The following is a 15,252-nucleotide window of genomic DNA, read 5'->3' as shown; positions in this document are numbered from 1 at the left end:
TTCTGTAATAGGTCCCAGTAAATTGTTCTGCATCAAAACTTTCTTCCAACTGACTAATAACCATATTTTGTGTTCTGTGTCGACTGTTTTCACATGAATGCCTTTTCACATTTGCAAGTATTAATTTATAATGACATTTAAAAACATCATGATTTTTTTTATTTTATCGTAAGATTTTTTTTAATAATATAATTTGCAACTTTTAGATTTTTTTTTTTTTATCAAACAAATAGGTTGTAACTGGTTAAGTAAACTTTTACAGGTTTGTTATTGTGCACCCTCTACGCATTTTTGCTTCTTATTGCCACTGAATCTGTTTCTTCAGTATTTTCCTTTAAATGAAACCCAACATTTTTCTTTCATGATTTGGATAGAAAATACATTTTAAACAACTTTCCTATTTACTTCTTTTATCTAATTTGCTTCATTCCCTTGGTATCCTTTTTTTTTAAAAAAAAGCATATCTTGCTAGGCTAATGAGCTGGGAACTAGCTGCTGATTGGAGTATGCACATATATTCCTCTTGTGTTTGACTTATTACAGATTATTTCAGTAGTTCTAAGTAGATCAAGAAAGGATCCCAAGTGAATAAAGCAAAAAGTAAAGTAAATCAGAAAAACGTTTACATTTGTATGCTTTATCTAAATCATGAAAAAAGATTGTGGGTTTCGTGTCCCTTTAACGTCCATTTATTTACATAAAACTCACACTTGTGGAAATGCTCTTTTTTTATTATTTATAAATAAAAAAAATATTTATAGGGGTTAACACACGTATCAAATCCAGGAACAGACTAGAGACTTGTTAGTCCAATTCCAGCCCCAAGAAGCAGATTTTTATTTTTTCACTTTCTGCAAAGTTTTTTTTGTTGTTGTAATGAAAACATTTCTGCAGGTCATTTTCAAATTGAATATAGAATTAGGCAGTTACACTAAAGCACCAGCTGAACTGGAGTGTGTTAATTAACTGGATAATAAAGCTTTTTTTTTTTTTATAATATATTTCAGCAGTTGAAATTTGCATTGTAAATTAGCCACAGAGAAAAAAAAATAAGTTTTTAAAATGTCTGTTGAATAATTGTTTTGCTTTTGGTCTAACACCACATAATTATAAGGTAACAATAAGGTAGTAATAAAACAGGTGCATTGCTCATAGGAACATCTGACATTCATGAATCGCAAATTTACAGATCGGGGTAGGTTGAAAAAAACCTGTGAGAGCCAGTCATTAATAAATCCGGTTCTGATTTGTAGCACTGCTCTGCATTTGACTGTTCTCTTCAAACAGTGCATTATTATTCACTCTGCACTGTGTTAAGGAAAACTCACACAGTGCAGCCAGAGCACAGCGCTGTTTGAAGAGAACAGCCTGATGTAGAGCTGCTCTGCAAAGCAAAAGTGCTAACAGTTCCTGCATGTGTCCTGTTGCTTCAGCAGACTTGCTGCATTTTCTGCGATGACATCTCAGATCACAGCATGTTCTGCCTTGGGGCTCCAGACTGTAGTGTACATGTGTGTATAAAAATAGTAAAAAAAATCATGATGTTTGAATTTGTGTGATAATTTTCCGTATCTGAGTTTGAAAAACATTCACATTTTGAGATGGGATTGACACATTTATATGCAATACAGGAGTCAGTTGCACATTTTCCAGGAGCCACTGATGGAATTTATAAATAGATATATGTAGAATAATAAAAAAGGACCAAAAAGTAAACTTTTAGGAGCCATGTAAACTTAAAATGAATGTAAATTTTGATGCTAAAGTGCCCGGTTTTTAAAAATTCGATTAAAAACAGGGGCACTTTAATTCATCAAAATTTACATTTCACTCCCGTTGTGAAAAAAACCTTACTTTTTAAACTTGACAGCAGCTCCAGCTTCCTGCGGTCGTTGCAAGCCATTTCTGACGTCAAAAATGATGGATAGTTTATCCTCCAATCACGGCTTCCCCCCGGGGGAATCAGTGTCTGATTCAACACTGTGATTGGAGGAAGCCGGATTCCTCATTTTAGACCCAGGAAGAGGCTTTGCGACGGGCGGAGGAAGCTGGATCAGCTGTCAAGTTTAAAAGGTAAGTTGTTTTTTTTTCACAACACGAGTGAAATGTAAATTTTGATTAATTAAAGTGCCCCTGTTTTTAATCAAATTTTTAAAAACCGGGCACTTTAGCATCAAAATTAACATTCTTTTTTATCCCTTCGTGACCAGACCACTTTTCCATTTTCTGATCGTTTGGGACCAGGACTATTTTAACATTTCTGCAGTGTTTGTGTTTAGCTGTAATTTTCCTCTTACTAATTTACTGTACCCACACATATTATATACCGTTTTTCTCACCATTAAATGTACTTTCTAAAGATACCATAATTTTCATCATATCTTATACTTTACTATAAAAAAATATAAACATCATTGAAAAAAAACACACTTTTTCTAACTTTGACCCCCAAAATCTATTACACATCTACAACAACCAAAAAACACCCATGATAAATAGTTTCTAAATTTTGTCCTGAGTTTAGAAATACCCAATGTTTACATGTTCTTTGCTTTTTTGCAAGTTATAGGGCAATAAGTACAAATAGCACTTTGCTATTTCCAAACCATTTTTTTTTTTCAAAATTTGCATGTTACGTTTTAACACTGATATCTGTCAGGAATCCCTGAATAACCCTTTACATGCATATATTTTTTTAGTAGACAACCCAAAGTATTGATCTAGGCCCATTTTGGTATATTTCATGCCACCATTTTACTGCAAAACGCAATCAAATAAAAAAAAAAATCGGTAACTTTTTCACAATTTTAGGTTTCTCATTGAAATTATTTACAAACATCTTGTGCAATTATGGCATAATTGGTTGTAAAGGCTTCTCTGGGATCCCATTTGTTCACATATAGCAGACATATATGGCTTTGGCATTGCTTTTCGGTAATTCAAAGCCGCTAAATGCTGCTGCCCAGCAGTGAAGGGGTTTATTAGGTAGCTTGTAGTGAGCTTGTAGGGTTAATTTTAGCTGTAGTGTAGTAGACAACCCAAAGTATTGATCTAGGCCCATTTTGGTATATTTCCTGCCACCATTTCACCGCCAAACATGATCAAATAAAAAAAAAAAATCTGTAACTTTTTCACAATTTTAGGTTTCTCACTGAAATTATTTACAAACAGTTAGTGCAATCATGGCACAAATGGTTGTAAATGCTTCTCTGGGATCCCCTTTGTTCAGAAATAGCAGATATATATGGCTTTGGCATTGCTTTTTGGTAATTAGAAGGCTGCTAAATGCCGCTACGCACAACACTTGTATTATGCCCAGCAGTGAAGGGGTTAATTAGGTAGCTTGAAGTGAGCTTGTAGGGTTAATTTTAGTGTAGAGATCGGCCTCCCATCTGACACATCACACCCCCTGATCCCTCTCTTCCCTCCCCATTGTCACTGCCTTCTTAAAGGTACATTATACAATCATTTTTTCTTTGCATAAATGTTTTGTAGATTATCTATTTATATAGCCCATAAAGTTTTTTTTTTATTTTTTAAAATTTTATAGTTTTGCTTATTTTTAAATAACTTTGCTCTGATTTTCAGACTCCTAACCAAGCCCCCAAGTTTTATGAGAATACCGTCAGCTACCTACTCCAGCTTGCTCCTGTTTGTGTAAAGGGTCTTTTCATATGCAAAAGAAGGGGGTGGGGGGGAGTGTCTTATTTCCCACTTGCAGTAAGTATTTAAACTGTTTTATACTGTATTTTTATATCAGTATCTGTGCATCTTATTCTTTATAGTAGTGTCTATTACATGCAGTTATATGAAAATGAGTGTATACTGTCCCTTTAAGTACTGGCAGAAAGTCTGCCAGTACTAAAATAAAAGTATTTTTTTTTTAATTTATTTTTTAAATTTTTTTTTGTTTATTTTGCAGTGATGGATCCCCCCCCCATACAGCTCTCTAACCCTCCCCCCTCTACCTGTTTTCCACCATCTTGGGTACTAGCAGCTGTCTGCCAGTACCCAGTAACAATGGCTTCTTTATTAAAAAAAAACATCAAATCCCAATTGTATGTAGTGTAGCTGCCTCTCCCCGATCCCTTTACAAACATTAATTTCCCTCTCCTTCCCCCTCCCTCTCCCTCAATCAACTTACTGTAGTGTGCGCGCACCTGGCCACCCCCCACATGCTCTCGATTACTTGCGTGCACTGCAGGGACAGGAACAAGAAGTTCCTCTAGCGATGGGCCTGCTCCGGCTCCCACCCACCAACGAATGGCACCATCGCTGGTTGATGCAGAGAGGGCCAGAGTGTGGCCCTCTCTGTATCGGTGTGCTTAAAAAGGGTATTGCAGTGATGCCTCAATATCAAGGCATCACTGCAATACCCTGGAAGCGATCACGATCGCTTCCAGAGCTTCAAACCCCAGAGGACGTGCCAGGCACGTCCTTGGTCATGAAGGGTATATTTTTGAAGGACGTGCCTGAGACGTCCTCGTTAGCGATGGGGTTAAAGGGACATAAACCCCATTTTTTTTTTCTTTCCTGATTCAGATAGAACATGACATTTTAATCAACTTTCAAATTTACTTCTATTATCTAATTTTCCTTGTTTTATTGTTATCCTTTGTTGAAAATCAGGAAGGTAAATTCAGGCGCATGCACGTGTCTGCACCACTATATGGCAGCAGTTTTGCAACAATGTTATACATACATTAACACTAGATAGCACCACTATTTCCTGTCGCTACCTATCCAGATAGCTCTTCAACAAAGAATAACATGGGGAAAAAAGCAAATTTGATCATATAAGTAAATTGTAAACTTTTTTTAAGATTGTGTTCTCTATCTGACAAATGAAAGAAGAAATGTGGCTTTCATGTCCCTTTTTAACTCTCAGGTTTTGCCCTGCCCTTTTGTAAGAATACTCTAATTTATCAAAGACAATACGTTTCCTCCACCTGCGATGAGTCAGGTTTGCTTGTCTGTATCTGCCCATAATAAGCTGCAGATTATTAATGTGTTGGCTATACAGGGAGATTAGATCCCTTCCTGTGTTTTCCAGGCTGCATCAAGCCTACACTACTTGTCTTTGTGTCACTTTTGTACGTAAAGGCCCTTCTTGTCCTGTAAAATAACTGTGGTGTTATTGCAGCAAACTCCCAGTGAATGCATAAAAAGCTCTCTCTTGTTTACATTCCAGACATGTGTGGCCCTGGCAAGCTTACAGTATAGTTTTAGTCTCTCAAGGTGAGGCACATTCAGGGAGGATGTTTGAATCTTTGCAGAATGAGGAGGCCTGGGGTATAGGTGACTGTTTTTGCTCAGGAGTTTTTATGAATATAGATGAGCACCCCTTTCTCGCTGTCCCCTGCTGATGAGGTTTAGTAGGCTGATCCGTTCCTTGTGGGGTGGCTGTTAGACCCTTTTTTAGATAAGCATTATATTTCAGTGCTGGATTGTGTGTTTTTATTGGGCGATACTGCGAAGGAGTTAATCTGTGTCTAACACACATGTGAGTTTCTAGAGCGGTCACGTCAATGTACACCAGTCCATAAAGCACAGTGATTCTCCCCCCATCTGTGCAGGAGTTCTTTTATATCTATTGCTAATTGGCCACAGCAAAGCAGAGAACCCTTGTGTTTGTCTCTGAGCTGCTCTGTAACAATTTAGTTATATAATATTTTTGGGTGCAGATATACTACGCACATAGGATGTCTGATAGGGAAGAAAAGGCCCATATGTACAGTTTTACAGGACCTCTCAGCCTGTCAGTTCCCTTTAGCTAAATGCCACCTGTCCGTTGTATGATTTCTGTTAGTTCTTTTGACAGGAAACACATTTAGACAGGGGGGGGGGGCGGATAGAATTAGTGCCTAACAAATGCACATTGTGGTGTCTTAAAGGATTACTTTCTGTTATAATTTTTAAGCTAAACAACTAACATATTAAAGTTAATAAACATTAATTAAAACCTACTGACTTATATTTTCTCCAAAACGAAGTTTCATAACGTTCTAAAAGTTATATCTTTTATTCACCGATGATGTCACGTTATCCTGCCCACTATTTTCAGCACTGAGTGTTCAAAATACTTAAACCAATAACTTTGTGTTTAAAGCGCCATTTTGAAACCTAGGTACTGTAAACGGATTGGTACAGAGCAAAGGATACCCACGGAGTGGGTTTGGAAAACAATTAAATTTGCAGACAAGATTTCTGATATACAGTAGAGATATGTTAATGAAATGCTATTGATAAAAAGCGTATTTGGGGTAGTTAGTTAGTTACAGGCATAGAAAATATTTACTTACAGTGGCCCTTTAAATATCTTGCTATTTTAAAGGGGCGTGTTCATCCACATGGAAACTAGTAAACGATTGTTAGTCGTTAAAAATGACATTTTATTGTGTTGACATAACAGCAGTCACAGCTTACACAACCTGTGTCAAAATATCTTTTTCAAGTATCAAGCCAAGTGCAAGCATTGGAAGGTGTACTATCTATAGGCACGTGCAGTGTTTTCTGTATGGAGGGTCTGCAGTGACAAGGTTATATCAGGCACGTGTTGGAATAAGTGTGTTTACCAAAAGCAATCATTAATTTTTTTTTGATTAGATTTTTTTTATTTATTAACTCATTAATGTTTCAATATAACAAGACACAATTTCTGTAGTTTATTTTGCGCTGCAGTGTGCTCCGCAGCAAATTAGTGAAAAAATCTGTGTAGGAAAACAGCATTTGGTTTTCACTGACCACAGCAAAGGACATAAGATCAACACTCAAGGACTGTCCCTAGTAACAACAGCAAAGGACATAAGATCAACACTCAAGGACTGTCCCTAGTAACAACAGCAAAGGACATAAGATCAACACTCAAGGACTGTCCCTAGTAACAACAGCAAAGGACATAAGATCAACACTCAAGGACTGTCCCTAGTAACAACAGCAAAGGACATAAGATCAACACTCAAGGACTGTCCCTAGTAACAACAGCAAAGGACATAGGATCAACACTCAAGGACTGTCCCTAGTAACAACAGCAAAGGACATAGGATCAACACTCAAGGACTGTCCCTAGTAACAACAGCAAAGGACATAAGATCAACACTCAAGGACTGTCCCTAGTAACAACAGCAAAGGACATAGGATCAACACTCAAGGACTGTCCCTAGTAACAACAGCAAAGGACATAGGATCAACACTCAAGGACTGTCCCTAGTAACAACAGCAAAGGACATAAGATCAACACTCAAGGACTGTCCCTAGTAACAACAGCAAAGGACATAGGATCAACACTCAAGGACTGTCCTTAGTAACAACAGCAAAGGACATAGGATCAACACTCAAGGACTGTCCCTAGTAACAACAGCAAAGGACATAAGATCAACACTCAAGGACTGTACCTAGTAACAAAACAGATTGAAATGCTTATAAAACATGACTTTTGCAATACATTATTATTGATAGTAATGAACACTTTATTTTCTCCATTCATGAAAATGTTCTGTTTTATTTTAGTAAAGTCCTTGCCAGATATTACTACTCATTGTATCTATTTTTAAACAGCAGAAAATGAAGCTGAAAGAAATTGAGCGATCGGCAGTTCTAGCCTGGAGCCCGGCCAACCAACACCCAATTTACTTAGCTACAGGTACCTCCGTCCTGTCTCAGCATATTCAGGTTTTTCAGCCTGTGCCAGATGCCTTTAAAAAATGCTGCATAATTACTTTTTGAAAAACACTGATCCTGTTAAAATGTTAATGGTAGCACTGTATAATTACACACAGCATGTGTTATGGTAGGTGAGTAGCCATTAAAGGGACAGTTTACTTGTTTCTGTTATTGTTTAAAAAGATAGATAACACCTTTACTTCCCATTCCCCAGCTTTGCATAACCAGCATTGTTATATTAATATACTTTATAACCTCTATATCTCTGCCTGTTTCTAAACCCCTGCAGGCCTCCTCTTATCTTTTTATTAGCTTTTTACAGCCAGACAGTGCTAGTTCATGCGTGCCATATAGATAAGATTGTGCTCACTCCCATGGAGTTATGCAGGAACCAGCACTAACTGGCTAAATTGCACGTTTATAAATAGCACTAAGATAAGGGGGCAGTCTGCAGAGGCTTAGATACAAGGTAATCACAGAGGTAAAAAGTGTATTTCTATAACAGTGTTGGTTATACAAAACTGGGGAGAGGGTAATAAAGGGATTATCTACCTTTTTAAACTATAACAATTTACAAGTGGACTGTCTCTTTAACACATACCTAAATGTGGTCTAACTAGACCAACCCATAGAAAAGCCAGTGTTTTGTTAGCCACAGTATTTTTATGCTGTAAAAGAAGATTGTATCATTTCAGTGACAATGTCCTGTATTGTTATAGTCAGATAACTAACACAGTAAAGTAGTGGGGAGCTGGGAGGAAATATGGAAAACCTGGTCACTGTGTGCTGAGCTGTGACCTACAGGTGTCTGATTTGAGAGAACAAATAACTGTAAATACCAATGGGAAGGTAAAGATTGAGTCGTTTAATCAGTTTGTGGTCAGTTCTACCCCTTGGTGAACCATTATGTGATGGGGGTAAGGGATAAGAGACCCCAAAACATCCCGTAGCAAAATATTATGATTTATATTAAAGGGATATGAATCTCAAGTATTGAATAAACGGTTTAACCCCAGTGCTAAGTGTTATATACCTATAGCTCCTAGAAAGGGTACCTAACTACCCCAGAAGGAATCTGTAAAAAGAATATAACAAGGAGCGCCTAAAATAAGGCTAAGGTAAAGGATGTGTGTTAATAGTAAACATTTATTCTAAAATATGAAACTAATGAAATTATATAATTAAAATATTACAATACAACATGGATCCATGTGACGCAGTGAGCTCAAATAAAAACAATAAAAGTTGAAATGATTCCTGAATGTCTAGATGAACCACGTTAATGGTATTAGTTTATTAGTCCAGTAAGGGGTAGTGATGATCCTTGAAAAATCCTTAATTGGTGATATGCAAAAATTCAAAAGATATTTAAAAATATTTTAGAAAATGGGTGAAAAAATGAATGAAAAAATAAGTGAAGAATTGTAAATAAAAAATGAAGAATACAAAAAATATGGGGAAAAATGTGTGGAATAAGTAAGATTTGGAGTGTAGAGAAATGGGCTTACTATATACTGTCAATGCATTTCGGCCTTATCATAGGCCTTTATCAAGTCTTGATAAAGGCCTATAAGGCCGAAACGCATTGACAGTATATAGTAAGCCTATTTCTCTACACTCCACTTGCTTTTAGCATTATTGCACCATTGTACTTTTTGCTTTTTAGGTCACGGCACACAGGAGGACAGTTTTGGATAACTCCAGAGTTTTCCAAAATAGGATTAACCTTACCCTTCACCTATCCCTTCCAATGGAACGTTGAACACACACATTTTTTTGGATAGTGGAATTCTACAAATCTCACTTATTCCACACATTTTTTCACATTTTTTTTTTGTATTCTTCATTTTTTATTTACAATTTTCCACTTATTTTTTCATTCATTTTTTCACGAATTTTCTAACATATTTTTAATTTTTGTTTTGCATATCGCCAATTAATGATCTTTCAAGGATCATCACTTCCGGGACTAATAGACAATAACGTGGTTCATCTATCCGTTCAGCAATCATTGTTATTGTTTTTATTTGTGCTCACTGTGCCACATGGATCCATGTTGTATTGTAATATTATATCATTTCATTAGTTTCATATTTTAGAATAAATGTTTACTATTAATACTCTAGGCTCTCCTTGTTCTATTCTTTTTACGGAATCTCAAGTATTTTCTTTTGCGATTCAGACAGTTTTAGAAAAGCTTCCCATTTACTTTTTTATTACATTTTCTTTGCTGTCATTTTATTCTCTGCTGTAGAGATACCTAGGTAGTTGCCTGGAGCACTACATGGCAGGAAATAGTGCTGCCCTCTAGTGCTCTTGCAAAACTGCAGCATATAGTGCTCCAGACACGTGCACACTCCAGAGCTTATGTCCCTGCTTTTCAACAAGATACCAAGAGAACAAAGACAATTTGATAATAGAAGTAAATTAGAAAGTTGTTTAAATTTGCTGCTCTATCTGAATTATGAACGAAAAACTTTGGGTTTTATGTCCCTTTAAGAAAAAACAAAATAAAAACAGATTTTGCTATGCCTATGGTAGCACAACAGCTAAATGCACTGCTGCGTCTCATTTACTTATTTTGCAGCAGCAGATTTAACTCCTCAGTCATGTTGGCGGTTTATATTCATTTAAAGAATAAATTATCTCCAAACTGTGTTTTTCTGTTGAATCTTTAGTTGTCCTGTTTTATTTCTAGGAACCTCTGCACAGCAGCTAGATGCTTCTTTTAACACCAATGCAGCGCTTGAAATATTTGAGGTGGATTTTGGGGACCCTTATCCTGACATGAAAAGGAGGGGGTTGTACCCTGTATCTAACAGGTAGGACCTTTAATTTCATTGTTTATTTACAGAGGACAATATTCCTTAGTGATGCCATAACCTGAGTGCAGATTCCTTAGTGATGTCATAACCTGAGAGTGCAGATTTCTTAGTGATGTAATAACCTGAGAGTGCAGATTCCTTAGTGATGCCATAACCTGAGTGCAGATTCCTTAGTGATGTCATAACCTGAGAGTGCAGATTTCTTAGTGATGTAATAACCTGAGAGTGCAGATTCCTTAGTGATGTCATAACCTGAGTGCAGATTCCTTAGTGATGTCATAACCTGAGAGTGCAGCGCATCTCATAAACACATCATGTCAGTGCTGTTTTATGCTTATTAGAGTGCAGGACTGGTGGCAGATTCCTTAGTGATGTCATAACCTGAGAGTGCAGATTCCTTAGTGATGTCGTAACCTGAGAGTGCAGATTCCTTAGTGATGTCATAACCTGAGAGTGCAGCGCATCTCATAAACACATCATGTCAGTGCTGTTTTATGCTTATTAGAGTGCAGGACTGGTGGCAGATTCCTTAGTGATGTCATAACCTGAGAGTGCAAATTCCTTAGTGATGTCATAACCTGAGAATGCAGATTCCTTAGTGATGTCATAACCTGAGAATGCAGATTCCTTAGTGATGCCATAACCTGAGAGTGCAGATTCCTTAGTGATGTCATAACCTGAGAGTGCAGATTCCTTAGTGATGTCATAACCTGAGAGTGCAGATTCCTTAGTGATGTCATAACCTGAGAGTGCAGATTCCTTAGTGATGTCATAACCTGAGTGCAGATTCCTTAGTGATGTCATAACCTGAGAGTGCAGATTTCTTAGTGATGTAATAACCTGAGAGTGCAGATTCCTTAGTGATGTCATAACCTGAGAGTGCAGATTCCTTAGTGATGTCATAACCTGAGAGTGCAGCGCATCTCATAAACACATCATGTCAGTGCTGTTTTATGCTTATTAGAGTGCAGGACTGGTGGCAGATTCCTTAGTGATGTCATAACCTGAGAGTGCAAATTCCTTAGTGATGTCATAAACTGAGTGCAGATTCCTTAGTGATGTCATAACCTGAGAATGCAGATTCCTTAGTGATGCCATAACCTGAGAGTGCAGATTCCTTAGTGATGTCATAACCTGAGAGTGCAGATTCCTTAGTGATGTCATAACCTGAGAGTGCAGATTCCTTAGTGATGTCATAGCCTGAGAGTGCAGATTCCTTAGTGATGTCATAGCCTGAGAGTGCAGATTCCTTAGTGATGTCATAGCCTGAGAGTGCAGATTCCTTAGTGATGTCATAGCCTGAGAGTGCAGATTCCATAGTGATGTCATAACCTGAGAGTGCAGCGCATCTCATAAACACATCATGTCAGTGCTGTTTTATGCTTATTAGAGTGCAGGACTGGTGGCAGATTCCTTAGTGATGTAATAACCTGAGAGTGCAGATTCCTTAGTGATGTCATAACCTGAGAGTGCAGATTCCTTAGTGATGTCGTAACCTGAGAGTGCAGATTCCTTAGTGATGTCATAACCTGAGAGTGCAGCGCATCTCATAAACACATCATGTCAGTGCTGTTTTATGCTTATTAGAGTGCAGGACTGGTGGCAGATTCCTTAGTGATGTCATAACCTGAGAGTGCAAATTCCTTAGTGATGTCATAAACTGAGTGCAGATTCCTTAGTGATGTCATAACCTGAGAATGCAGATTCCTTAGTGATGCCATAACCTGAGAGTGCAGATTCCTTAGTGATGTCATAACCTGAGAGTGCAGATTCCTTAGTGATGTCATAACCTGAGAGTGCAGATTCCTTAGTGATGTCATAACCTGAGAGTGCAGATTCCTTAGTGATGTCATAACCTGAGAGTGCAGATTCCTTAGTGATGTCATAACCTGAGAGTGCAGATTCCTTAGTGATGTCATAACCTGAGTGCAGATTCCTTAGTGATGCCATAACCTGAGAGTGCAGATTCCTTAGTGATGTCATAACCTGAGAGTGCAGATTTCTTAGTGATGTAATAACCTGAGAGTGCAGATTCCTTAGTGATGTCATAACCTGAGTGCAGATTCCTTAGTGATGTCATAACCTGAGAGTGCAGCGCATCTCATAAACACATCATGTCAGTGCTGTTTTATGCTTATTAGAGTGCAGGACTGGTGGCAGATTCCTTAGTGATGTCATAACCTGAGAGTGCAAATTCCTTAGTGATGTCATAAACTGAGTGCAGATTCCTTAGTGATGTCATAACCTGAGAATGCAGATTCCTTAGTGATGCCATAACCTGAGAGTGCAGATTCCTTAGTGATGTCATAACCTGAGTGCAGATTCCTTAGTGATGTCATAACCTGAGAGTGCAGATTCCTTAGTGATGTCATAACCTGAGAGTGCAGATTCCTTAGTGATGTCATAAACTGAGTGCAGATTCCTTAGTGATGTCATAGCCTGAGAGTGCAGATTCCTTAGTGATGTCATAGCCTGAGAGTGCAGATTCCATAGTGATGTCATAACCTGAGAGTGCAGCGCATCTCATAAACACATCATGTCAGTGCTGTTTTATGCTTATTAGAGTGCAGGACTGGTGGCAGATTCCTTAGTGATGTAATAACCTGAGAGTGCAGATTCCTTAGTGATGTCGTAACCTGAGAGTGCAGATTCCTTAGTGATGTCATAACCTGAGAGTGCAGCGCATCTCATAAACACATCATGTCAGTGCTGTTTTATGCTTATTAGAGTGCAGGACTGGTGGCAGATTTCTTAGTGATGTAATAACCTGAGAGTGCAGATTTCTTAGTGATGTAATAACCTGAGAGTGCAGATTTCTTAGTGATGTAATAACCTGAGAGTGCAGATTCCTTAGTGATGTCATAATCTGAGAGTGCAGATTCCTTAGTGATGTCATAATCTGAGAGTGCAGATTCCTTAGTGATGTCATAACCTGAGAGTGCAGATTCCTTAGTGATGTCATAACCTGAGAGTGCAGATTCCTTAGTGATGTCATAATCTGAGAGTGCAGAATCCTTAGTGATGTCATAACCTGAGAGTGCAGAATCCTTAGTGATGTCATAACCTGAGAGTGCAGCGCATCTCATAAACACATCATGTCAGTGCTGTTTTATGCTTATTAGAGTGCAGGACTGGTGGCAGATTCCTTAGTGATGTCATAAACTGAGTGCAGATTCCTTAGTGATGTCATAACCTGAGAGTGCAGATTCCTTAGTGATGTCATAACCTGAGAGTGCAGATTCCTTAGTGATGTCATAACCTGAGTGCAGATTCCTTAGTGATGTCATAACTTGAGAGTGCAGATTTCTTAGTGATGTAATAACCTGAGAGTGCAGATTCCTTAGTGATGTAATAACCTGAGAGTGCAGATTCCTTAGTGAAGTCATAACCTGAGACTGCAGAATCCTTAGTGATGTCATAACCTGAGAGTGCAGAATCCTTAGTGATGTCATAACCTGAGAGTGCAGATTCCATAGTGATGTCATAACCTGAGAGTGCAGATTTCTTATTGATGTAATAACCTGAGAGTGCAGATTCCATAGTGATGTCATAACCTGAGAGTGCAGATTCCTTAGTGATGTCATAACCTGAGAGTGCAGATTCCTTAGTGATGTCATAACCTGAGAGTGCAGATTCCTTAGTGATGTCATAACCTGAGAGTGCAGAATCCTTAGTGATGTCATAACCTGAGAGTGCAGAATCCTTAGTGATGTCATAACCTGAGAGTGCAGCGCATCTCATAAACACATCATGTCAGTGCTGTTTTATGCTTATTAGAGTGCAGGACTGGTGGCAGATTCCTTAGTGATGTCATAAACTGAGTGCAGATTCCTTAGTGATGTCATAACCTGAGAGTGCAGATTCCTTAGTGATGTCATAACCTGAGAGTGCAGATTCCTTAGTGATGTCATAACCTGAGTGCAGATTCCTTAGTGATGTCATAACTTGAGAGTGCAGATTTCTTAGTGATGTCATAACCTGAGAGTGCAGATTCCTTAGTGATGTCATAACCTGAGAGTGCAGAATCCTTAGTGATGTCATAACCTGAGAGTGCAGAATCCTTAGTGATGTCATAACCTGAGAGTGCAGCGCATCTCATAAACACATCATGTCAGTGCTGTTTTATGCTTATTAGAGTGCAGGACTGGTGGCAGATTCCTTAGTGATGTCATAAACTGAGTGCAGATTCCTTAGTGATGTCATAACCTGAGAGTGCAGATTCCTTAGTGATGTCATAACCTGAGAGTGCAGATTCCTTAGTGATGTCATAACCTGAGAGTGCAGATTCCTTAGTGATGTCATAACCTGAGAGTGCAGATTCCTTAGTGATGTCATAACCTGAGAGTGCAGATTCCTTAGTGATGTCATAACCTGAGAGTGCAGATTCCTTAGTGATGTCATAACCTGAGAGTGCAGATTCCTTAGTGATGTCATAACCTGAGAGTGCAGATTCCTTAGTGATGTCATAACCTGAGAGTGCAGATTCCTTAGTGATGTCATAACCTGAGTGCAGATTCCTTAGTGATGTCATAACTTGAGAGTGCAGATTTCTTAGTGATGTAATAACCTGAGAGTGCAGATTCCTTAGTGATGTCATAACCTGAGTGCAGATTCCTTAGTGATGTCATAACCTGAGTGCAGATTCCTTAGTGATGTCATAACCTGAGTGCAGATTCCTTAGTGATGTCATAACTTGAGAGTGCAGATTTCTTAGTGATGTAATAACCTGAGAGTGCAGATTCCTTAGTGATGTCATAACCTGAGT

The 15,252-nt window shown here is 38.2% G+C and overlaps 1 protein-coding gene across 3 annotated transcripts in view; it reads left to right on the top strand.

Annotated features, from left to right (window-relative positions):
* LOC128639791 (protein transport protein Sec31B) overlaps nt 1-15,252 on the top strand; it is a 146,507-nt gene that overhangs the window by 5,099 nt on the left and 126,156 nt on the right. For 2 of the 3 annotated variants that reach the window (XM_053691947.1, XM_053691945.1), the window contains exons 2-3: nt 7,561-7,642; nt 10,361-10,484. In XM_053691947.1, coding sequence (XP_053547922.1) covers nt 7,564-7,642; nt 10,361-10,484 — 203 coding nt within the window. In that variant the 5' untranslated portion in view covers nt 7,561-7,563. Of the gene's footprint in view, nt 1-7,557; nt 7,643-10,360; nt 10,485-15,252 lie in introns of all 3 variants that reach the window. The other variant, XM_053691946.1, reaches the window with a different exon arrangement.

This window comes from Bombina bombina, chromosome 9 (assembly GCF_027579735.1).
Source record: "Bombina bombina isolate aBomBom1 chromosome 9, aBomBom1.pri, whole genome shotgun sequence".
In the NCBI taxonomy this organism is placed as follows: Eukaryota; Metazoa; Chordata; class Amphibia; order Anura; family Bombinatoridae; genus Bombina; species Bombina bombina.
Note: the sequence above shows the minus strand (reverse complement) of the source record. Positions and strands in the feature narration are given on the sequence as shown.